Raw genomic sequence first — 26,603 nt, 5'->3', positions numbered from 1 at the left:
AGGGAGTCATACTTCGGCCCCACTTAGGCTGAAAGAAGCTCAAATCAGAAATCTCTGAAAAAGATAGAGTAGTCAATGAGTTATTACAGTACGACAATCTGACAGTCCACGGTGTGACTGAAATCACTTTGTTTGGTATCCATTCATGTTGTCTGAAATGCAAACACGAAATAAAATAACACTTTAATCCAGTCAATGGTCATGGTTCAAATAGAATTTTGTTATATAATGGTAGTTTAGGAATGTCTATGTAACAGAACAGGCACACTTTTTATGAAAAAATAATTAACTTCTTATGTTGATAGAATATTTTAAGTGTGAGATTATTATATTTTCCTAACATATGCAACTCTGAATTGTCCTGATATGTACGAGTGCATTAGTGAGCCATGCAATGTACTGGAACCGTATCCTGATACTGCCGGGATAGGCTCAGGCTGACCAAGTCCATAACGCTGGATTCAGGTATTAGGCAATGGAGAATACGCATTCAGGAAACAGAAAAATGGACAAGTGTAAAGTTTAGTGCCCTATTAGCATTTGCTGCTGTGCTTGCTATAAACAGCAACTCTAGTATTTATGGTGGTGCAGTGGTTAGTACTGCTATTCCAAGAACCCAGCTTGCTAGGTTCAAATCCCACACTTGGACACCATCTATGTGTAATCTGAACATTCTCTTGTGTTTCTGTGGGATTTTCCCTCCCAAAGACATGTGTGTTAACCACTGTAAACTGGCCCTCTATGTAACTGTGGTGCTTAAAATACAATGGCACCCTGTCCAAGGTTAGTTCATATTTCAGGGGTAATCCTGCCAGAGTAGGCTGTGGCTACCTGTGACCCTGAATGTGAAAAACTGGATTAATGCTTGGCATTTTCATTGTTAATATTCTTCCCTGAGGTTTTCTCTGCCCCAGCCTGCCTCCTTTGTCTGAAAACACTGAAGAAGATCGCGTGCTCTCTCTTCATACTACCAACACTGCGCATCAACACAGGACCAGAACTGCTCCATATCCACTGATTTTCAGGCTTATCTTAAAGACCTACAGCTTTACACAGCACCATGTTGTATAGTAAAAAACTAGAAATACTACATTACTGTAACTGAGTATTTCTAATTTATCTTCTTTAATAAAATCCCTATGTGCATCCAGGTGTCCGTGTGTGGGTGTCTTCTGGTGAAGTGCGCATGCGCAGGGCACGGTGCGATGCGCGATATTACTGTCAGAGAAAGTTAAAGGCATATTACCAACGCTCACGCCTGTATTACCACCAGAGAAAATTAAAGGTTTATTACGGACGTACAAGACAGTATTACTATCACAGAAAATTAAAGACACACAATACACGGCGGCAGCCCACGAAGAACGGTCAGTTCAGCAAGTAAACATCAACAAAAGAAAGGCTGAAAGACAAAGAAAAATACGACCAACAAAAAGAATGAGGTCAAGGTCCCTTGCCATTTAATATAGACTGTTCCTACTAATGTTTATGCACTACTGTTCTAGCGCCCGTTATTGTAACGGGCTTAATGACTAGTTTGAGTATAAAATGTTCTGTCTGCTTTTACTCCACTGCATTTTCAAATACTTATGGCTACTTTTAATTTGATATATATTTTGCTGAGCACATTTGCTAGTGCAATATTAAACCAGATAACAAAAAGGCTATTCAAAATACTGTTTTACTCAGTCAATTATTTAAAATATGGGCTTCCCCCACTTTAAAAAATGTGTGTATATGAAAAATCTGGGACAATTTTCAAGTGTGTGCTGTTTGTGCTAATTCCCAATTATCTACTCAGTTATTCCAAGTACACCTCGCCACTGCTGAGCAGGTCCTCACTGTTGGTTGCAGGATGAGATGGAGTCAGATGTACACAGTAAATCCCAACCATACTAATCCCTAACCTTGATTTCTGTCTATCCACAGTAACATAATGGTGACACTACTGCATTGTAGTACATTAGGGGATGGTATTTACCTTGTACAATGATGAATAAATAAAAAAATATCAGTACATAGAATTGAATACATAAAAAATATCCATAGCAAACTGAATAAATAAATACACGTCTAACATTATACCATCCTTATATGCTAACACTATTATTGTGCAGCAAGGGGTGGATTACTGAATACAGGAGGGGTCTGACAGTCACAACCCCATCCTGTATCCTGCTGCACAGAGTAATTTCCACAGCCTGGAGAATTATGTGGGGCTGGATGTTGTGGGAGGTGCTGGACATTGGTGGTGTGCAATCCCAGTCTCATCTCTTTCCAAAGCTGATGCTGCTGTGTTTAGACAGCGTCCTCACTGTACACCTCAGAATTGACGGGGCTGATCCGTAGGCTGCAGTGCGATGTACTTGCGTGCTTACAATCTGTGGTACACTCACCTTGTCATGCGTGTTGCTCAAATGTCTTCTCAGATTGTCCTGAGCAAAACAGAATATGAAACGACTGAAAAAGCACAAGAAAAACTGAAAGCCCATTCATTGAATGTGAAACTAGAAGTGATAAAATCTAAGTTAAGCATGTTATTAAACATTATTACGGTTTGTCCTCTAAACCAATTCTGTCCGTTTTTATGTAGTTCTTTGTTAGTTGAACAAAAAGGGGCCATTTTGAGGCCAGGCAATCCTTTAAAATGTTTTCAATTTAAATGAATTCTACTTAAATGTTCTTGTGACAAAAAATCATTTTACAAAGAGGTTATTAGAAATGGATTAGCTCCTTCTTGGGTTTTTGGTTGCCTGTATGCCTCTCTTATTAGTGCCCACACCCCTGAATTATGATGCAATCATTAAGATGTCCAGCACTGTATATCACTGCTTCAAGCTGCAGTTACTCGGCTCATACTATAGTAATATTAATACAACTCACACTCAAAAAATAATCTGACTTATTTTAAGCTAGTAATTTTTTTGGTACCACAGTGGTAACCCTATTGTCTCACAACAAGGAGATTGGGGTTCACGTCCGGGCGATCCTTGTGTGCTGCTAGTATGTTTTACCTGTGTTTACAGTATGTGGGTTTCCTCGCTGTGCTTTAGTTTCCACTCACAGCCCAATGATGTGGGTTATGTGGATTGGCTTATGTGCAAATTTTCCTTTTATTTGAGTAACTTTTCAGAAAGATCTCTGCACTTGTACTCAACTTTGGGTGCTGAGTACTTTATACAACACCTCTGGTCACATTCTGCTATCTACTATTCATTCCTGCTACATACAGAGTTTTAATAGCATTCTCCAACAGCATTTAGTCTTGATTAACCAACATCTGGTCTTCTGTATATGACATTCTTCTGTTGTCAGGTACTGCTGCTAACTGCAGTAGTCAACTTGTCATTCTCAGCTGTCTGTTCTGTGTATTTTATTTATCTTAATTTTGTAGTGTCTTCAGAACAAATAACTATAAATAGGGTCGCATCAGATGGACACCAGCATGCACAGCAGAACATATGTGTATAAAAATATTCCAAAATTATAACAGAAATGCCATTTTGGTACCGATATCCAGCCTATTGGTGCCATGAGCATCTATGCATTGGACCATGTATTGACAAGAGGTGCTGAATGGTGTTCTCTGATACATCCAACTAAAAACCAGGCATCTACTGCTCCTATGAAACTGTGATCTGAAGACAGTGTGAAATGGACACTGTTTGGCATCTCAGAATGTTGCATACTTGTTCAATTAAAGGTAGGTCCAGGGACAGAACTGACAAAGGGGGGGCAGGACATGTGCCAGGAAAATGGCAACCATCTGTCATGTTACAAAGTATTACCACGCAGGCCTGCCTTGATGTGTCAATGCAAGGTCACAATGTCTATAATAAGAAGCAGTTTCAACCTGGTATCCTAAGTGAATCTTATTATTTCCATGAGCCAGTTTGGTGGTTATCAGCTTGATAGGCAAAATAGAACTAATTGCCAGTTTACAGAAGCCGGAATTGCTGAAATAAAAATCCACCTCAAATGCAGTCATGAACTGGGAGCAGTTAGCGGCACACATCATCAGAGACTTTGAATGCAGTGAACTCTTGGAAAAAGCTGATAGAGGAGCAATAGAAGTCTGTGGCATGGTCTGCTGGTCTTTCTGTCATGTTGCTCCTCTGGGACTGTCCAAAAATGGTCCAAAGTGAATAATTTGGTACCAAGGACCAAAAACCTAAAAGACTAAAGGCTAACCAACAGTTGTTTTAAGAATATTAGAACAGTTTTGATAAGAACAGGCCATTCAGTTTAACCAGCTCACCAGTCCTATTCACCTAGATTGTCCAAATTTAAAGGTTCCTAAAGTCACATCACACTACTTGGTAGTTTATTTCATGTGTCTATGAGCCTTTGTGTGAAGAAAAACTTTCTGATACGTGTGAAATTTGGCATTAACAGGCCCTATAATATTGTTGAAGAATTTATTTTAAAGTAACACCAGAAATTCACTGTGCTAATTCCCTTCATAATTTTAACCAAATTGTTCATGTCATCTATTAAAAATTCTCCACTTGTTTCAAATGAAAATATTCATCTCTTTCAGTCTTTCCTCATGGGTCATACACCACTAGTTGCACTTACCTAATGCAGCTACAGTATGTCTTTCTTGCTATATGGAGACCAAAACTCCAGATGAGGCCTCATAATACAGCTTAATCATAACCTCCTTTGACTTGTACTCTATGCATCATGCTAATCTAACATTTTATTGCTCTTTTTGGTCACCTCTGTACATTGGAAATAGCTAATGACAAGTCCACTTTGACTCCAAGGTATTTTCAAGTTTTAAACCTCTTACTGTGTATTCAAATCTAACATTTTTACTTGCTATATATAATATTTTACATTCCCTTGCATTAAATTTCATCCACCACAAATCTGCCCAAGACTGTAAGCTACCCAAGTTTCTGTAACAATTTAACTTATTCTACACTATCTACTTTTCCACCAAGTTCAGTACCATCTACACACTCTTAACATGGCTTATTGATTATATGCTTTTCCAGATTTATATGTGTTAAAAAAGAGCAGCAGCCCCAGCATTGATCCCTGAGAGACACCAGTTTTAACATCACCAAATTCTGAAAAGGTTCTTCTTAACATAACTCTTTGATTTTGGTGTTTAAGCCTATTTTGTACCCATCTATACACATCACCCTGATCTCCCACTTCTTTTTAGTTTTAGTAATAAGTGGTACCTTATCTGTAGTACTAGGGTGTTGTACCGTGTTAGCCATTATGAATGTAGAGAAAAGCCAAGCAAAATGACACCTTTTATTGGCTAACTAGAAAGATTACAATATGCAAGCTTTCGAGGCAACTCAGGCCCCTTCTTCAGGCAAGATGTAATTACATCTTGCCTGAAGAAGGGGCATGAGTTGCCTCGAAAGCTTGCATATTGTAATCTTTTTAGTTAGCCAATAAGTGGTACCTTATCAAAAGCCATCTAATCACATGCTTTTGTTGTTTCCGTATAGAATTCTCCCAGTCAGATCCCATGGTAACTATTTGCTAATACACATTTTATTGACATGTTTTGCTCAATCTGTTCTTTAATAATTCCTTACATTAATTTACCTGTGATGCATGTTAAACTTAGATTTTCAAAGATATGTGCCATGGGTTTTGGTATGTAGGCACTATATAAATAAAATGTATTATTATTATTATTACTCATAAGAGTTTAATACATGTACTCAAAAACGCATGGGTCAAAACCAGGAAGTAAACGCAGCCAGAGGATAAAATTAAAGGTCAAACAGGAACAGGAAAAGGTCCTAACCATAACTAAGATCTCCATTCCCTAACTACAATGATCAGCGATTCTTTGTGCAAAGTATTGTTTTTATTCAAGAGCATGGATACAAAGTAATAAACACCACTCTTAGATATGATCATCGTCATGATGTTATACACAATTGCGGCACCAAGTCATGAGCAAAGCAACCAGTGCTGTTGTCAAAAACAAATATTGATGATAAATATTTAAGTTATCTTATAAAAAACAAGACTCATAATTTTAAGAAAGGTTCAAATCATAACACGGTGGTCCATTCAAAGGGCAAGATAGTATTTTGCAGCGACTGCCACAAGCATCATATCACCGTCACATTCATACTGCAATATGCATCTCACAAAGACTGGAAATAAAATAAATCATCTCTTTCTTAACAGATAAAGGACTTCATAGATACTTCATATAAAAAATATAATTTATGATGCCATACACAGGCACAAGTGTGGTTTTAATAAATATGGCCAATAAATTTGTGGGATTCCAAATGTTAATGATGCCCATAAAAATAAAGAAAGTCAGAATGTCAGAATCACTCACTTGACTGTACAATTGATGGATGCATCATCAAAGCATTTTGGTTTCTTGTGGCTGTAATGTGCACACCGTTACGTCACCATGAGCTGACCACATACTGATACCTTTGTACAGTGAGCATGAAATCTACTACACTCATGAATATAATAGACATGAAAGACTTATCAGTTACATATCTGGTCATAATAATATCTCTTTGTGGTTTATTAGTTTGTTAAGCCACTATTTCTTATCAAAGATAAAACAAAGTCATCCCTGAATTAACAACTTATAAATACAGTATACTATACAGTGTGGTGTGTTACACAAGTATCTGTAGAGACTGTACTTTTCTGAATTATGAGCTAATAACACATTATAAATATATATGTAATTAATGGAGGGTAAGCATTATAGAAAATGGAGAAGGACATCAGTCAGTGGAATATGAGTTAAAGGATGAGTTTGGTATTTTTCAAGACAAAATTATTTATTCATAATCATGATATATATTAATTTGCCACATGAAATTGTGCTCTAAAGCGAAGCATTTTTTAAAAAAAAATGTAAAACTACCAAGCATGTTCTTGTGTTTTTATGTGGATGTGATAGTGCTGGTGTCCAAATGTGAAACCAAGAAACTTAAAATGTAGAATACACACATTTTCCAAGCTAGGAGTGTTGTTGAGTATTGATACACATTTTGTGATTGCACAAATACTGAAAAACCGTGTTGTTTTAGGATGGAAAAAAGGAAAAAGCAAAGCATTTTTGTGAGATTCAATCATTTTCAAAGGAGACCTCGCGGCTCGTCTTTCTCTGCAGCAAATTTTCAGTCACGCAGCATGTTTTCATTTTAAAAAGTCATCTCCAAGTGCTGTGTAAAACTGACATTGCTGAATGCTAAAGCTCAGATGTGAATTTCTGTCTCTATTCTATAGACAACTAGACAATAATCACTGAAAAAAGTCATACTTGTGATCACTCAGAATGTGCTTTAAAATTCAATAATGTATTTGTGGCTCTTCGATCCGTTTCACTGTGGTTTGGCTCCGTCCTAAGACTGTGCACTTAGTATTGATGTGCAATTTCCCTTGGCACTTTCAAAAATCAGAGGCATTTGAAAACAAATGAAATGCATTGTAATCGGTTCTGTTCAGATTTATTGTTATGTGCAAAAAGTACAACTGTCGTGTGGACCTTTCACCCACACACACCATGCATGTGAACCTCACTCTGTAGGCTATGTAAAATAACACAGAATGCAACTGGCAAAAAATAGATGCAATTTATGAAAACAATCATATGATTTTAGTGCACATTCCTCAATAAACAATTGTGTCTCTGCAAGTGATTTAGTTTGTTTGCCGGCAAAGAATTATTTGATATGACTTATTTCAGGGCACTCCGATTGCTCTGCAGCTATATATTTGTGGTAGTTTTGTGTAAAGCATCTTTTGTTACAAGCCATGTCAGAATGTAACCACTGCAGAAACAGAACAGAGAAAAGTATGGTATATAAAGCCTAAAGCAGTGGAAATCTGGTGAATTGGGCATGTACCCAGGCTAAAGGTCAAAAGTTCCTCTGCTGATAGCCGTGGTGTGCAGGAAAGTGAACAAGAAATGTATTTGTAGTACAAGATAACTTTATTAACTTTTTTACTTGTGTTGTCACAAGCATACCTCAGAAACATGGAAAGCCTGTTTTTCTTAAATCAAAACCTTTGCTGCTTTGAAGTGGGCATAATCTATAAGTTTTAACGTTTTTGTTTTCATGTCTGGACCCCAACACCATTTTCCACTACTTTAAAATACAAGAACAAACCAGATTTTTTTTTAATTTGTAAACAATGCTTCAGTTTAGAATGCTAACTTTTGTGGCAAATTAAAATATACTATGATTGTGAACTTAGTAGAAACACCAGAAGTAGAAACACCAGAATGAATGCAAGTTCAGCACTGTGATGCGGTTCTGATTTTTCACAGATGGCTTCCTAAATACTTAGTTTCTCATCTCTGGGTGTCTAGTTGTGCTCTTTTGTTAGATAATAATAAAAACTATATTTCTAAATGTTCTTCTTTTGCCCTTTCACCCCATAAACCCCTTTATCCTAAAGCAGACTGCCTGGTGTAGAGGCTTACATATTAATGAGAGAGCTGTGATGTTAAAATCATTGTATAAATCATCTTCGTGAAGGGCAGAATTCTGCATTAAACTTAGGAAGTGCACCTGACAGGGTTGCTGAATTAGTATTTCACAATTTCTATTAGAAGACACATGAATCATAATGCTGTCACTAAAATCAAAGTGTTCCTAAGGCCTCTAACATTTTTTAGGTCACCACTCATAACATATTAATTTCTTATAGACTTAGAGCGCCAATAATGTTTTTCTGAATCATTTGGTCAAGGAAATCGTCATTTCTATTTGATTCCTGGTCCAACCTTTGACTCTTGTGAGTTTTTATTACACTATACTTGTGAAGGAAGATCACCTGTTAACTCTGTATGATTGATGTCATGGCTGAAAATGGCCTCACCCTACATCTGCTCCAATATGGTTTCCCTGCTTTGTGTTCTCTGCTATAAATAGAAGTCAGTAAGCAGCTGAAATAGTTACAGAACTGACTTCCTAAGTGTGCCTAGGCACTGCTGCTTAGACGGCCGCTCACATTTCTCTTTCAGCTCATCCTGGGAAGGAGCTTCACATTCCCAAAGCCTAGAGAGTGAGGAAGGATATCATTAAAGAAACAAGCCACCATGGCCCTACCTACAGATCAGGATGAAGAACAGAGATTGTACCAGCAGACATTACTTCAAGATGGCCTCAATGACTTGCTGGAAACAGACAAGTTTGTGGATTGTGTGTTGAAAGTCAAAGGAAAAGAGTTTCGATGTCACAGACTTGTCCTGGCAGCCTGCAGCCCTTACTTTCGGGCCATGTTTTTGTCTGATATGGAGGAGAGCAAAAAGAAGGAAATAGTTATGGAAGAGGTGGAACCAGAAGTTATGGGACTACTCATTAAGTACATCTACACCTCTGAAATAGAGATCAATGAAAAAAATGTCCAGGATATTTTTGCAGCTGCTAATATGTTCCAGGTGCCTTCCATCTTTACCGTCTGTGTGTCTTTTCTACAGAAGCGACTGGGTTTAAGTAACTGCCTGGCAGTCTTCAGGCTTGGCTTGATGTTAGATTGCCCACGTCTTGCAATATCTGCTAGAGACTTTATCTGCGAACGCTTCCAGATGATTTCAAAAGATGAAGACTTTCTTCATTTGGCACCCAATGAGCTGGCAGCGATAATCACAGCTGACTCCATAAACACTGAAAAAGAAGAAGCGGTCTTTGAGGTGGTTATGGATTGGGTAGCTGTGGACAAAGCCAGCCGACTCAAGGAGCTGCCAGATCTACTTGACTGTGTCCGCTTTCGTCTGATTAATAGTGAATACTTGGCTACAAAGGTCGAGAAGCACGCATTAATAAAGTCCAACCCTGAAATTATTGAGAAGCTTCAAATGGTTAAAGATGCCATTGCAGGAAAACTTCCCGAAAGAAAGAAGGCTACTAGTAAGAAAAGTATTGACAAGAAGGGTGGAGATGGTACAAAAGATGAAGAAGAAGAAAACTTTCTTCCAGGAATATTAAATGATAACCTGAGATTTGGAATGTTCCTCAAGGACTTGATCTTCATGACTAATGACATGGGATCAGTGGCCTATGACCCCATAGGAAATGAGTGTTACATTGCTTCTTTATCAACACAAATTCCTAAAAATCACTGCAGTCTGGTGACCAAGGAAAATCAGATCTTTGTCTCAGGAGGGCTCTACTACAATGAAGATAATAAGGATGATCCATTCAGCTCTTTCTTTTTACAGGTATGATATTATGTCTTTTATTGTTTTGCCAGGTGAAAAAAAATGTAGGATATTTGCTAAGTCGATTAATATACAAATTCAAAACTATACTCTAAGAAAAAATGTTAACCTTTAATTTGTAGATTGTTTTCTGGTTTAGCCATTCATAATATAAGTGAACAACTCACATTGATTTACACATGATTTGAAATTACAGACTGGGTTGGCACATTTTAGTTCAGATAATGAAAAACTGTAACACAAGGGAGCAACTATAACTTATACCACAAAATTCACACAACAGATCAGTTCTATGTATTTAATTTATTTTGGTTTCATTATTTAACTTATTGGTAGAAGTAATAATGTGTTTCCATCATTTTCAGATTTGTTGGTTTTCACCTTGGGAGAAACACTGAGCTGACACCAGCAGCAATGGTCATAAGTGGGGGACAAACCCAGAACAGGGTCTCAATTTAAAATAAGGAATATACAAGCTTTGGGGTTATTGCTAATTGGTTATTAGAGAAACCTTTGCAATTAAATTAGCATTGATGAAATCTGTCATTCTGTTCACTTGGACTATAAGGCGCTGGAAAACCTAAAGTTTAGTTCAGGGTTCAAAAGGGCCAAAATGATACAGCAAGAATGTCAGTTTATTGTTGTTGTTGTGTGTGTGGTGTGTATGTGTGTGTGTTTTTTTTTTTTTGTAGAATTATGGTTATTCCATGAGACAGATTACAAAATTAAATTGTAATTTCTTACAAATTCTTTAGTTAAGACAGCAAAGTGGACTTAACCAGGATAGAAAAATATGAGCAACTGCATAAGAGGGAAAGCACATCAGGGTGTAGTTTGAGAAACAAACACCTTACAGGTCCTCAGTTGGCTTCTTACTTAAACACACCCCAAATATCAGTGTCATGTGCAGCAATGATAACATGATTCTGAGATGCTGGCCAGAGTTTCAAGAAAAAGCCTTATCTGAAACTGACAAATAAAAAGAAAAGATTAAAATGGACAAAAGTATACAGATATTGGATGGAAGATGACTAGAAAGAGTATTATGGTCAGCATCCTGGAGTCGTCTTTTCACTGTTACAGACGACACTGGTGTTTGGCATGTATTTAAGGAAGAAGTCAACTGAGGACCTGAAAATCATTTGTTTCTCACACTGCACACTTTGATACCCTAATCCTCTTATGCAGTTGAACAAATGGGCTTTCCCCTTCTTTTTCTATCCTGGTCACATCCAGTTAGCCCTCTTTTCTCAAGACACATTTGTATGACATCTTCACTTTCTTGGCAATCTGTCACATGAAATACCTTTTTTTTTTTTTCAAGAATGCGCCGACATGTTTCTTGAGAAAGTTGTTCCATTCTGGCCATTTTTGAACCCACAACTAAAGTTTAGGTTTTCCAGTACCTTGCAATCCAAGGAGAGACAATTTACATGTTTTATTGAATAAAACAACAGGTTCCTGATTTACTAATGCAATTACCAAGGTTTCTCTAATAACCAATTAGCACTTAAATTAAAGATACGCTAAGGGAGTTGACCATTAGGACACTAAAGGAATGGCTGGTGAAAACACAGCTTTGCAGCCTTATGTGAATAATAAATTTAAAATCAGTCATTTCAAGCAGTAACAGTCATTAGAAACATTACTAATGGCTATATTTTTAAATCAATTTAATAATATCTTGATAAAAATTTCAATTTCCATCAAAAACATAATTTCTGGGTATGTACCAACTTTTCACTGATACTATGTGAAATTCACACACACTTACAGTCTGTTATCAGTTTGTTCGCACTCAGTTTGTTCACCTTAAAACTTTCACATCCCAACCCACCGCTGTTACTTCAGGTGGGCTCTTTCATTATTTACCTCCTTCCCCTTGGTAATATCTTTTGTAAATATAACATTAGCTTCCACTGTTATGCTGATGACACCCAGCTCTGTCTCACTAGCAAACCTACTGTTTCCTCTCCACCCTTCTCGCTTATTGATTGCATAGCAGAAATCAAATCCTGGTTTTCTTCAAATTTTCTTAAGTTAAATAGTAACAAATCTGAGGTTCTCATCATTAGTACAAAATCAACATTATCCAAAACTGATCATTTTTCATTTGTTATTGATAATTCCTCTGTCTCCCCTTCCCCACAGGTGTCATCCTTGACAGTACTTTATCCTTTCAGTCCCACATCAATAACATCTCCCGGTCTGCATATTTCCACTTGCGTAACATTAATCGTATTCGCCCCTTCCTCACTCCACACACCACTAATAATTTTGTTCATAGCCTTGTCACTTCTCGTCTGGATTATTGCAGTTCCCTTTTCTTTGGTCTTTCTCACAAATCTCTTTATAAGCTTCAACTGGTCCAGAATTCAGCTGCCCGCATCATTACTAGAAGCCCCTCTATTCACCATATCACTCCAGTCTTGCAGCAGCTTCACTGGCTTCCAGTTAAGTTCCGCATTCAATTCAAAATTCTTCTGTTAACTTTTAAGGATATCCACAACCTTGCCCCTACATATCTGTCTGACCTCCTCCATGTTGCCATTCCCTCCCACACCCTTAGATCCTCTTCCTCCATCCACTTTACTGTCCCCTTCGTCCGTCTTACCACTATGGGGAGCACAGCATTCAGTTGCTCTGCTCCCCTGCACTGGAACTCACTGCCATCTGAGCTTAGAAATATTGAATCATTTTCACTTTTCAAATCTAAACTTAAAACTCATTTGTTTAAGACTTCTTTTTCTCTTTGATTACAATTGCTCTGTCTGATTTTAATTTTTGTATTTTAGTTTTGCTTAGAATCTGTGTTTTATCTATTGTCCTGTGTCCTACAAATAAATAAAATATATTATTATTATTATTATGTATGTTTTAGCCAGGGTTACATTCCTGGCTCAAGTATATGTTTCCTGTTTAGTTATTCTTGGCATTGATGTTAAACTATTACGTTTTACATTATGTTAATTCTGCTTTTTGTTTTGTTCTGTATGTATTTTTTATTTAATATGGTGTTGCTTACTAATTATTTCTCCGTTTTGTGTGAAGTTTCTATGTTTTACTTTGCTTTATCTACTCTACTTCCTGTATGTTAAGGCAAAAGAGGCAGGGTGACTTGATTAGGCAGGTGGGGTTCTGCCCCAGCTAGTACTTAAGATGAAGTTTTGATATTGGTTTTGTTTTGTGATTCCTGTTTGTTCTTGCTATGTTTTTTCTGATTGGTTTTCCTGGCTTTTCCACCTCTGCTTTGTGAAAGGTATCATCTCTGGATTGTGATTCTTGGATTTGTTCAATTTAGGGTTTGCCTTTTACACAAAGTCTGGTTATTTTCTTTGAAACCTTTGAAATAAATAAGCATTAGCCCAATTTGTTGGCCAATGCAGGCCAAAACCTGCCATTTCACCAGAGTTAGAGTACCTTCAGTAAAGCCAAGGTTTTTGGATGCCTGCTCCATTTCTTTGCTTCATTGTAACCGAATAACATGACACGGCCACATTTACACAGTGCCAATTTGGAATAACCTGTTAACCTAACTAGCACATTACTGGGGATGTGAGAATAAAACTGGACTACCAGATTAAAATCCAATACAGACAGGGGGAGAATGTGTAAACTCTACACAGACATTGACCTATTGCAGGACTAGAACCCAGGACACCAGATCTACAAAGCAGCAACACAATCCACTCTGTCTACATGACATCATTTATAAGCACACACACATACAAGTAAGTTTGTACAGTATACATATATAATATAGACATATATATGAAAGAGACAATGGACAGGTCATAGCTCCAACAGACTGCATTCAAATTCCAAATTCATTGACGGTACTGATGGGAGTTTACAAGTTTGTTCTGTGATCGACTCATATTCACTGTTATGCATGATGCCACTGGGATTGACCATCCACCTTCTCTGATTAACTTATGAACATTTTATCCAAATTCTTATCCACATAATTATTAAATAAAGGCAGGAACACCAGTTCAGCTCCCTAGCCTGTGTGGAAAAGTGTGTTTGATTTGTACTCTTAATATACCTATGTCTTAATAGTTTTAGAGTATTGATTTGAAATAAAATGTTTTGCTGGATTCCTTCTCTAGATAACCATTTAAAAGCTTGGATCGCCAAATATACTCTTCTCCTTAGTAGTGATGGCCTTGGTTCCCCTTAGCCTATAACAGTTGGATGAACATCTTGTATATCTGTTCTGATGGGTGAAGACCATTGCAGCAACCAATAATAGCAGTAAGGCAAAATTGTAAATGAGCATATGGGACCGTTCCTTAATTTTTAGTTTACACACTACTAATAGTACATAGATAGGTTAGTAAAATTCCATACATATTAAACGCTAGAACAATTTGGATTATATTTACTTTTTTGCTGAATTAGGTGTAATTATTTTCAGTCTATAATGATTAGTATGTACCATGAACCAGAGTTCATTTTCCCTGTCTTCCATCTCTTTTTACAATAACAATAGTTATCATAACTGAATTAATCTAATGGAGTTCCCAGGATATTTTTTTCATTCTCAAATGGAAGGTACAACTCCCACTTTAACTAACAGAGATAATTAAATTTTTTTTTCTTTCTTGCAGTACGATCCAATAGGCTCAGATTGGCTTGGAATGCCTCCTGTGCCATCTGCCCGTTGTCTCTTCAGTATGGGTGAGGCAGAGAATCTCATCTTCATCATTGGAGGAAAGGAACTGAAGGAAGGAGAGAAGACTCTGGATAGCGTGATGTGCTACGATAGAACGTAAGGGATACACAGGGTGGTCTGTGACAATAAAAAGCTAAAGTCTCCTTCTTTGACACACATTTTAAAAGCATAACATGGTCCAAATTAGTCCAATCCAAACATGTGCTGCTGATGTCACCTAATGACGTCTAAATCTTATATGATCAGATGGACTAATAGAGGTTTTCAATTAGCTCAAGTGGCTTAGCAAGTACCTCTTGTGTGGGTCAAGTGATGCAGTATGAGCAATGTGTGTCAAGTTCAGTAAAGCTCAGTGACCATTTGTTAGATCATAATTTATCCTTTTGATTAGACTAGTTCAGAGTCTTTTTTTCACTCTGGACTAAAAGGATTTAAATATGTGTTCAGATAAGGAAATGAATACGTTGTCACAAAATACCAGCTTTGTGCAAATACATGGTAAAGCAGCTGCCCTGAAATATGAATGCTTTTTCAAAGCAAATTGAAGTGTTTATACGACTGTTTATACGTACATTTTTAACTAAATATCGTGTTCTTTGGGTTTCAGTTGGTGTTGTTTGACCGTTGTTGGTTAAGACTACATAAACTGTCATGAGATATCAGAAAACCCGTTCCTGAGTGTAGTGGATACTATAACAAAATGCATGCTGTCCATTTACTAAATATAAGTAACATTATATAAAATCCTTTATACTTAATTGGTTCTAAATATTAGATTACAATGGACAACAAACATTTTGCTTCCTGAACACTGTTTTGTATAATTATTGATCTTGGCCTGGTGATCGGTACTCAAATGTGGCACTTGGTGCCACGGCCCACCTGCCAAGTTGTTTTGCCTGCCTAAGGAAAAGTCATCCCAGATGGAGGATCGCAGGAATCGTGGGAGAGAGGGGTCCTTTCATCGGATTGGCTGGCCCAGCACTGTTTCAGCTGTGGAATGGCCAAATGGGGGAGGCAGCTAGAAGGATGAGGTCTCCATGACTCTATACAAATACAAATCTTATTATGGGATATATCATCTACTGTTAAATTCTGCTCTGTACTTCTAAAATTTATATATTTTTTTTTTTATTTCTTACTATATTGAGAAATTGTTCTGTGTACTGTACTGTATTGTATTGACCCCCTTCTTTTGACACCCACTGCACGCCCAATCTACCTGGAAAGGGGTCTCTCTCTGAACTGCCTTTCCCAAGGTTTCTTCCATTTTTCCCTACTAGGTTTTTTTGGGAGTTTTTCCTTGTCTTCTTAGAGAGTCAAGGCTGGGGGGATGTCAAGAGGCAGGGCCTGTTAAAGCCCATTGCGGCACTTCCTGTGTGATTTTGGGCTATACAAAAATAAACTGTATTGTATTGTATTGTATTGTGATCATAAAAATCACCATTAAATTGTCTTATCCCATAGTGTTTTATAACACCTATTTTTAAGATTTCCTCTCATTTTATGAGTGTATATATATATATATATATATATATATATATATATATATATATATTCATGGCATTCGTAGTCTGTGTCACAATCTGATTGTATGGGTGGTTACCTACCAGGTAACGCTTGTGGTTGGCCAGCAATCTGTTAACATCCGCCACGGTGCCCTCAGTTTGTGAGGAGGCAGATCATAGAATGGTTGAAATAGTTTACTGTCAAATAAATGCAAAGAGTACGTGACACGTGTTTCGCCCTCATTCTGGGCTCATCAGGCGTACACACTCGACTGCACTCCCTCTCGGGAATCAAACCTCGGACGTCAGCGGCGATGCCCCTAACGTTGCACCACGGCGTGTGGTTCGTTTATTTGACAGCATGTAGATCGGGGTAATTACATTCACGGCATTCGTAGTCTGTGTCACAATCTGATTGTATGGGTGGTTACCTACCAGGTAACGCTTGTGATTCCCTCTCGGGAATCGAACCTCGTATATATATATATATATATGTTACCGGCAATGTATGAAACGTGGGCATTGTATAGAATGCCTAGGCAATATATAGAACTCCTGCCGTTTTTGGGCAAAGTATGAAATATCTGAATTATTTTAATATTATATAGACTTTCCCTAGGCATTGTATGTAATTCCTAGGCATTATATAGAATGACAAATGCTATTTAGGCAAAGTATTAAAAGAAAGTCATGAAAAGGCTTTTATTGAAAAGACGTATATGAAAAAGAAAGAAATACAAAATAAAGTATAGGACTTTCTTATTGAGGAAAACGAGAAAATAAAATATGAACCTACTTGTTGCAACAAGGAAGGAAAAAAAATTATTTTAAATTGCACTTAATTGTCTTTCGCACAAAAAAGTAAAACTTGAAAAGAGAGTCATGAAAAGGCCTTCATTAAAAACTACATGAATGAAAAACGAAAATATCAAATAATATACAGAACTTTTTTACTGAAAAAAATAAGAGAAAAAAATTAACCTACTTGTTGCAACAAGGAAGTCTTGAATGGCATTTTGAATTGCACTTCATTGCTTTTTGCATTAGCGGGAGTATTTTATACTTTACCGGTTTATCTTTTGGCATTGCATAGAATGCCTAGGAAATGTGTGAAATGTTAATCGTTTCATACTTTGACGTCCAATTTTCGGCATTCCATATATTACCTAGTCATTCTATACAATGCCTGCCTTTCATACATTGCCGGTAACTTATATATATATATGGAAGAGAAGGTCTGTGCTACAGTTTGCATATTTGCAGCTGGAGATCCACAAAGGGAGAAAAAAATGAATCACATGTACTATATATATATATATATATATATATATATATATATATATATATATATATATATATATATAGTACATCATAAGAACATAAAAAACTTGACAAGTTAGAGAATACAATTGAGACCATCAGGCTCGTCTGTTTAGCTTACATCTAATTCTACAAGTGAATTACCTGTGATGATCTAAGAGTAGCGGCACTGCTACTAGGAAAGCCACTCAGATATACTAAATATTGTACTATTGTGTCATGAGGGAATGGAACAGCCATGCTAAAGAGTCTCCTTTGGTTAAAAAGAACAGGCCACAACTCAAGCCTTTGATTCCAGGGTAGAAAAGTGTGGCACATAAACCACTTGTTGACCTAATGAATATATTTTTGCCTCATCTTTATATATTGTAAATCTTGAACTGATGAAAAGTTCTCTGAAAGCAATAAACAAGGAAGGTGAAGGATTTCAATATCTGAGACAGATGTTTCCACGAATATCTTATGCCAAGATAAAGGAAGGCATTTTTGTTGGTCCACAAATCAGCATTGACAAGAGGTTCAGATATCTGCTAGTGAAGCCAGAGGAAATCACATGGAAGGCATTCAAGGATGTTGCTGAGATGGTTCTTAGCAACTACAGAGCAGCAAAATACATCCAGCTGGTTGACAGCATGTTTCAAGCATACAAATCTATGAAGTGCCACATTTCTGAAAAGATTAATTTCCACAATCACACATGGACTTCATCCGTGCTAATCTTGGTACAGCCCGTGATGAAAATAGTGAAATATTTCACCAGGACACTGCAATGATGGAGAAGCGGAATCATAGTGCAATTGGAATCCATCGATGTTGGCCTACACTAAAATGAGAAGTTTTAAATGCAGAGTACAAGTGAAAATCAGCAGCAAAACTTTTTAGCTCAGCTGAACTAATGCATTGTGTCAACATTATTAATCAGTTAAACACACTAAATTCAATAAAAGCTCATTTCATGTTTCTCTGAATTCCTACTTGATACAGTCAAACTGAAATTTTTGTGTTCAGCTTGAAGGTTTTTAAATCACCAAACATTATTCATGAAAAAAAATCTTATTCTGTGTTATTATTGTAGGTTTGTAGCTATGTCTGTGAGTGCATTACAGATATAATCATATTAGATTATCATACATTTACAACTACAATATACACCTATAACTACTGCATTATATCCGTCTAAAACTGCATTCAGTTATATTGCATCTGCAACTGGATGTCCATAACTATATTACAGTATGATTATAACTGTATAAATAATTGTACATCTGTAGCTGTAGGTTTATAGCTCTACTCATTTATGTAAAATATTCTGTTTCAACAGGTCTTTTAAATGGGGTGAATCTGACCCACTATCACATACAACCTACGGACATATGTCGGTGTCTCTCAATGGACTGGTCTACGTCATTGGTGGCAAAGGAGAAGGAAAGTAAGGAAATGCTTACTGCCCTGTCTTTGTGTTGTAATGTAAATAAATAAATAGTGGTAATTTGAGGTTATTAGCTGAGTTACAACTGAACAGTCTGCTCCAGTATTTTATGCAGTATATTGCATTTCGCAGGCAATAATGATGACACTTATTTCATACATTTATTGAACGAAAAAAAAATGAAGGTAAGTTTGCATATACCTTGCACCAGTGATAGTGCCTTTTCTTTTATTGGTGTATCATTGAAGATTCAAGAAAAATGACAACACAACAATCACATTTCTTTTTTTATTGCACATGCACAGTATGTCCAGACTCAGAATGACACCAAAGCTGTTTTGAAGTGTTTAATGTCTAAACCCATTTTATCCTGAGCAGGGTCATACTGAAGCTAGAGCCTAACCAAGTAAGCATAGGTTGCAATACAAGAACCTTTCGAACAGAATGACCATTCTTTTGGTCGACTACCTAGTCTGTTAGACACTAACTTGGTAGAGGAAGCTGAAAAAGGCTAATCGTATTATGATAATGACTAGAAGCCTGGTATCATTTTATTTCCAGTCTTAGGATAGCTTTACAACATATTTGCAGCAAAGCAGCATGTCTTCCATCTATAGGAAATAAAACACAATAGTACAGCCTAATGTAATTAGCCATGGGTGAGTGATTGGAGTGATTTATGTACAGTACATTTCTTTGTATTACTTAATATATCAATAAACAATCATTTTTGATTCAGGAAATGTATGAAGAGAGTATGTGCCTACAACCCAAAGAGATTCGAATGGACAGATTTGGCTCCTCTGAAGACTGCCAGGTCTCTCTTTGGAGCTGTTGTCCACAATGGGAAGATTTTTGTAGCAGCCGGTGTGACAGACTCTGGGCTTACTAGCAGTATTGAAGTTTACGATCCTGCCAAGAACAAGTAAGAAAACATGCCTTCACTGGGATGGGTTTTGGAGTGATAGATGCCACCTCATATTTAGCACTGAACATTCATGGTAACCCATACCAAAATACAGTGAGATTTATCATATATTTAAGTTGTAGGAGGATAGTCTCAGAATTATAAGTATTGTTGCAAATTTTTACAGTATTGCTTTGTTATTAAATTTGAACAATGCTGATTAGTTTAAAAAAATTACATTTGTTTTTAGGAATGTTTACATACTGTATAATGTGAAAAGCACCTACTGTTTTAGCCATGTCTGTCCGTCCATCAGTCCACATGAAACAACTTAGCTCCCAGTCTATTAATTTTATTGAAATTTGGCAAACTTATTCATTCACAGAAATTCATTGGGACAGTTGAAATTTTGTTTGGATATCTTGAATGTAGCACACTGTACACATCTTTGAAATTTCATAATCTCACATGGAGAATTGGGAAATTAGTTTACTGCATCAACCATTCCACAGCCACACTTGATGGCAAAATGGTGAAACATCTGCAGTCATGCACACTGAGAGATGTCCTGCAGCTACTGTAGGTGTACATGGGATAGGGCAGCTGTAAGCGGTGATCACTTGCCAAATGCTACTATATGTACAAGGTATGGCATTAGTTCTATTCAATTTGCTAATAATTAAATTCCTTATTTATTCGACACAGTTTTAATGATATTGTTAGCTTATTCATCACTTTTCAAGGTAAGTACTGTGCCTTAACTATACCAGAATGCAGGGAGAGGTCTCTTCAGCAAAGATTTTAAATCTTCTGTAAAATATTTTATGTTTAAGAAATATGAACTAAAATTAGCCACAGATTCTCCTTATCCAACAAGTAACAATAGCACATGGATCTTTTCATCACTTGAATTGGAATCTGAAGTCTGTGAAACCAATTTCAGCCACATGGTATAATTTTTATTTTTACAACGAAGAGGCTTTAAGATATCTGCACATAAAGAAGCACAACAGTTAATGGCTACTAAAAACTGGGAGGTCAAGAAAAGTTGGAGGGGTGAGATTCCTACTCAGCTTCAATAAGAAACACATACCTCCATAAATCTTTCAATTTATCAGCAGGAGAAATCTGTAATTGTTAATTTTAATAGTGAAAACTGCAAGAAATATAAGATAAATAATTTACTACATACTAAGGCACAACAAGAAAATACAGTATTATCTGAAAAAGAGCTAGAAATTACAAATGAAACCATAAACCTTAACCAACATGTGTCATAGTTATTTACATCTGTCCATAGAAAATGTAGCTAGCTATTTATTTTAAAGTGACAGAGATTAATATTTGGATGTTAGACAGTAACATTGACCCAAAACAGACAGGTGTCAATAAGATCCATAAAATGTCACTGTAATGTCAACTACATCTTCAGCAATGGCTGTGACAGACAGTGAACATATGGTGTCATCATTCCCACTAATAAAGAAAAATACAAAAGATTAAAAAACTAATTCCTATCCAGGTAATATGCAAAATGAAAAAAGATCATTATTGTTTAAACCGGAGGGTGTGAACAATCATATCAAATCACTTTCCTAATCATAAAATGTAGACTGATCTGCTTCACTTACAGTAAAAAGTGTGTGATTAAACTGTTAGCATTTTATGTTGATAATGTCAGCTTGCTCTGAATATGTTAAAATTAATTTAGCATCAAACCTTTCCTGTCATTATATGCCTAAATTGTGGTTTAGTAAGTTTAAACAGATGGGTTTTAAAGGTAATGCACTTCAGTTTGAGAGTAATGGTTCAGTTTGGTAACATTTTCTTATCTTGTCTTCATACTTTAGATGGGAGGAATTTCCAGAATTCCCACAAGAGCGCAGCTCCATGAGTCTAGTCAGTCTTGGAGGTTCTCTTTATGCCATTGGAGGCTTTGCAATGGTTCCCAATGAATCAGACGAGATTGTACCAACTGAAATGAATGATATTTGGAAGTAAGTGCCACCAAATTTCAATTAAATCTAAAGCCTTATTGCATCTGACAGGTTAATCTGCAACAATAATCAATTTAATTTCCATTGTCTAAATGATCAGTCTATAGGCTTACAGCTATTTTTTCTTTTGCCTGGTCTGGAACATTCCCTTTGCATCTCCCAAGCTTTCAACAAATTTTATGTTAAACCCATGTGTAAATCTATTCACTGTATTATCATTTAGGCCAAAGGCCTGAAAAGTCAATGCCAAAAACAAAATCTTTTAATAACTTCATCTAATCCAATATTAGACCATAACCGGTACAGCATCAAAATTTAAACTTCAGAAACAAAATCCAAAAACTACAGAATTTAAAAACATCCCTAAACTACAAATTCCCAAAAGATTATTAAGTACAAATCCAGAAAACAGAGTAAAGAGGTCAAAGCCAAATATTCTGTCTAAAGTAGCAGAAGAGATTAACAAAAGGTAATTCACAAAACAATTAAGTAACAACGACCAAGAGAAAAATGCAATAATAAAATGCAAAAGACACAAAACAAAAAATTAAACGGTAGGTACGACCGAAGCCAAACCACGACACACTGCATATTACCATACTTTCTCTTTTTATTTCTTCATTGGGAACATCTAAACCCTCTGTGGTATATAACCTTAAACATCAAAAAGCATGGATCCTGCAGATCTTTTTACAGTTAATATTCAGTTCACCGTATTTCTATCATAAACGTCTGTTAGCCACCTCAAAAAGAATTTCTTTGGTTGAATTAGACTTACTTAACAATACTTTAGCCAAAGTACATTTATGTTAGGGATGCTATAAGCATGCAACTGGGTAATTGTCATGTGGATTATGTAACAAAAGAACTTTACATTTTTCTTCTTGGTTATTATGAAATTGTATGCTGTTGTTCAATGTGGGCGACACGGTGGCACAGTGGGTAGCGCTGCTGCCTCGCAGTTAGGAGACCTGGGTTTGCTTCCTGGGTCCTCCCTGCGTGGAGTTTGCATGTTCTCCCCATGTCTGTGTGGGTTTCCTCCCACAGTCCAAAGACATGCAGGTTAGATGCATTGGCGATTCTAAATTGTCCCTAGTGTGTGCTTGGTGTGTGTGTGTGTGTGTGTATGTGTGTGTCCTGCGGTGGACTGGTGCCCTGTCCAGGGTTTGTTTCCTGCCTTGCACCCTGTGTTGGCTTGGTTTGGCTCCATCAGACCCCCATGACCCTGTAGTTAGGATATAGCGGGTTGGATGATGGATGGATGTTCAACGTGGGTCTCCATTGAAGCCCATTGTATTAGAAATGTTGTTGTCTCCATAAAAACGTGAGATTAATTTTTTCTCTCATTAAATACTATAAGTAATGTGAAGTAAGTAAAACAAAATCAATATTGCATTTAAATTACCTAAAGACTGAGCTGGAATTATATTTCAAAGCAGCCTCACTTCAACTGATTTTGAGGTAAATTCCTGAGTGTTTTATACCCAAAAACACAAATGTGAAAACTATCACGCCGTACATTACCAAATATCCTAAAATAAAAACTTTGTGATCATTTCTGATCATACTTTCCAGTTACCCCTTTTACTTGTAGCAATTAATACTGTTTTAGGACACTGCCTTTTTGGGAAGGATATACACCCCCTGGCCAAAAAAAAAGTTGCCACCTGGATTTAACTAAGTAAATAGGTACGAGCCTCCTATTGGATAATTACTGCATGGGCGATTATCTTTCAGCTGGCAACAATTTATTTAACCCCAACTGGTGCAATGAGTTGCTTCTCATTTATTAAACAACCATGTCGAAAGATACATCTCGTGGTCGAGGAAAAGATGTTAGTCTGTTTGAGAAGGGTCAAATCATTGGCATGCATCAAGCAGAGAAAACATCTAAGGAGATTGCAGAAACTACTAAAATTGGGTTAAGAACTGTCCAACGCATTATTAAAAACTGGAAGGACAGTGGGGACCCATCGTCTTCGAGGAAGAAATGTGGCCGGAAAAAAATCCCGAATGATCGTGATTTGGTGAAATCAAATCGAAGAAAAACAACAGTAGAACTCAGGTCTATGTTTAATAGTGAAAGTAAGAGCATTTCCACACGCACAGTGTGAAGGGAACTCAAGGGATTGGGACTGAACAGCTGTGTAGCCGTAAGAAAACCACTAATCAGTGAGGCAAACCGGAAAAAAAGGCTTCAATTTGCTAGGGAGCATAAAGATTGGACTCTGGAGCAATGGAAGAAAGCCATGTGGTCTGATGAGTCCAGATTTACCCTGTTCCAGAGTGATGGGCGCATCAGGGTAAGAAGAGAGGCAGATGAAGTGATGCACCCATCATGCAAGATCTTGGTGAAAAATTAATGCAACACTGGATGGAACTAAATCTTGTGACATTGCAGAAGCTTATCGAAACAATGCCACTGTGAATGCGTGCCGTAATCAAAGCTAAAGGTGGTCCAACGAAATATTAGAGTGTGTGACTTTTTTTTTGGCCGGCAGTGTATTTTTCTAATAGTCAATACATAAACAGTTACATGTTCAAAGACATGTTTGGCGTTTTCAAAGATTTAGCACAGGGATGGTCACTGTAGTCCATACAGGACTGTCGTTAACAGGCTGTTAATCTGAGCCAATTTGTGTCCTCAGCCAGGATTTCTTCATAAGCAAGAAGTATCATCTAAGTAAATGTTTACCATTCAATAAATGAGAGATATTATGTTAATTTATAAACTGTTTATTTTTGCACAGTACTGAACTTGAATTATTTTGAAATGGGTCAATACTGAATAACTTTACATACTGTAATGGTACAAAATAAAGATTGTTTATAACAATGCAAAGATTCTTAGTAGGCAAAACGTGCAAGCTAAATTTTTTTAGCCAATTTAAGACAGATCCCATGATATCAATAGGTTAACCATGCCAGAAACTTAGTGGAATTCACGTGCGCAAATTTAAAGGATTGACTCACAAATTTCCAGAATTGACAAGAGACTTGTGGAGAAAGAGAGGATTCTGGAAGTAGTATGAAATTTTCTTGAAAACCAAAAGAGGAAGAGTTTTCAGTGTACTTATAAGCTTAGCCATTACTCTCCCGATATCACGCACATTCAGGAACATCTAAACTTTTGTTTCATTCCAGGCATTTTGAGGTATTGAGCTGCCCACACTAAAAAAATAAGAATGTGTTCATTTCTCATATCACCCTCATATGCAAAGGTCAGTCTCATGTTGTGAAAGATTCAAGGGGTCATAGGTCTGAGAACCTGCTTAAATGGTTCACGGCCAACAATCCCCAAAATGTTTTCAGTTTTTACACAACCAGTTTCCCACGTCTCCCTATACTATAAGTATTCTGGAACTTTTAAAACTTTGTACTACACTACTACATCACTTTGTTCGTCTAAAATTTACATTACAATGTCCTCCTCAGCTTAGATAGACAGCAACTCTTATATTTCTAGAAATTTGAACAGCTTAAAATGCAAACTGTAATAACATAAAAATGTTTCACTAACATACAACTGGAGCTACAGGGTGAATCTTAAGGACCACAAGGTCACTGCTGCCTCCACATCTCTCACCCCTTAGTCAAGGGAAGGAATAACTTCCCCAAGCCTGTGTGTAAACAAGCACACTCTTTTTAGCTTTAAAAACTTCATGAACCTATGGGTATTGCACCCCTTCTCTTGTTATCACCACCAGGTCCTATCCTCACACATGATGAAATAATTTGTCATATGTCATTCCCAGGTTTGAAGAAGACACAAAGCAGTGGTTGGGTATCCTGCGAGAGATCCGTTATGCTTCTGGGGCCACCATCCTTTCAGTTCGCATGAATACACTGCGGCTAACCAAGATGTAACTTCATCTTAAGAAATAAATGATACTGTAGGTTTGAAGTGAGTTTTAAGGACTACTTTTTAAGCTGTTTTCGATTACACCCACCAACACAGTAGGACCAAATTAAAATTACAAGCTCTGGTTCTCTCTTTCTGCCAGGCCTGCTAAGGTCCACAGAAAATCATCCTCAACATGGGATGCCATCAGCTTTCACAGACAAGCAACTATTGTGGGCTGCCAGTATATGAATTGAATTGTGTGCCCCAAGTTTCCAGGATTTATTTGTACTCAATCAGGTTTATGCTTTCCAAATAACCAACTAAAAGAGTTATAATTTGTATGTAAGGCAGCTGGATGATATACAGCAGATAGTATGGTTCCCTCAAGATCGTATACTTCAATTATGCATGTCCATCCCTCCAGTTTCCTCTCACAGGTCAAGAAGCGATTGTACTTACTCTATGTTTGCCCTGAGATGAACTAGCATCTGACCAGGGCCACGTTCCTATCTTGTGCTCTCACTGAAACTTTAGGCTGCCTTTCCCATTAAACATGAATTAGTCTTGGCTTTGTCACCATCTGTGTGGAGTTTGCATACTCTCTCAACCCTATTTATATGTATTTTTCTATAGCTGCTACAATTACATCCCACTGACATGTCAAATTTAAATCTGTCCTGTGTGAATAAGGGTGGGCATGTGTGATAATGTGCCCTGGGATGGGCTACCAC

The 26,603-nt window shown here is 36.9% G+C and overlaps 1 protein-coding gene across 1 annotated transcript; it reads left to right on the top strand.

The window, feature by feature from the left end:
• The first annotated feature begins 8,941 nt into the window (after positions 1-8,941).
• Positions 8,942-25,932, top strand: klhl40b (kelch-like family member 40b). The gene is made up of 6 exons (XM_028804196.2): positions 8,942-10,189; positions 14,803-14,963; positions 19,017-19,124; positions 19,864-20,049; positions 21,882-22,028; positions 25,784-25,932. The coding sequence occupies exons 1-6, from the start codon at positions 9,068-9,070 to the stop codon at positions 25,893-25,895; spliced, it is 1,836 nt and encodes a 611-aa protein (XP_028660029.1). The 5' UTR covers positions 8,942-9,067; the 3' UTR covers positions 25,896-25,932.
• The last annotated feature ends 671 nt before the right edge of the window (positions 25,933-26,603 follow it).

This window comes from Erpetoichthys calabaricus, chromosome 6 (genome assembly GCF_900747795.2).
Source record: "Erpetoichthys calabaricus chromosome 6, fErpCal1.3, whole genome shotgun sequence".
NCBI lineage: Eukaryota > Metazoa > Chordata > Cladistia > Polypteriformes > Polypteridae > Erpetoichthys > Erpetoichthys calabaricus.
The sequence above is the reverse complement of the archived record's forward strand: the minus strand, read 5'-3'. Positions and strand labels throughout refer to the sequence as shown.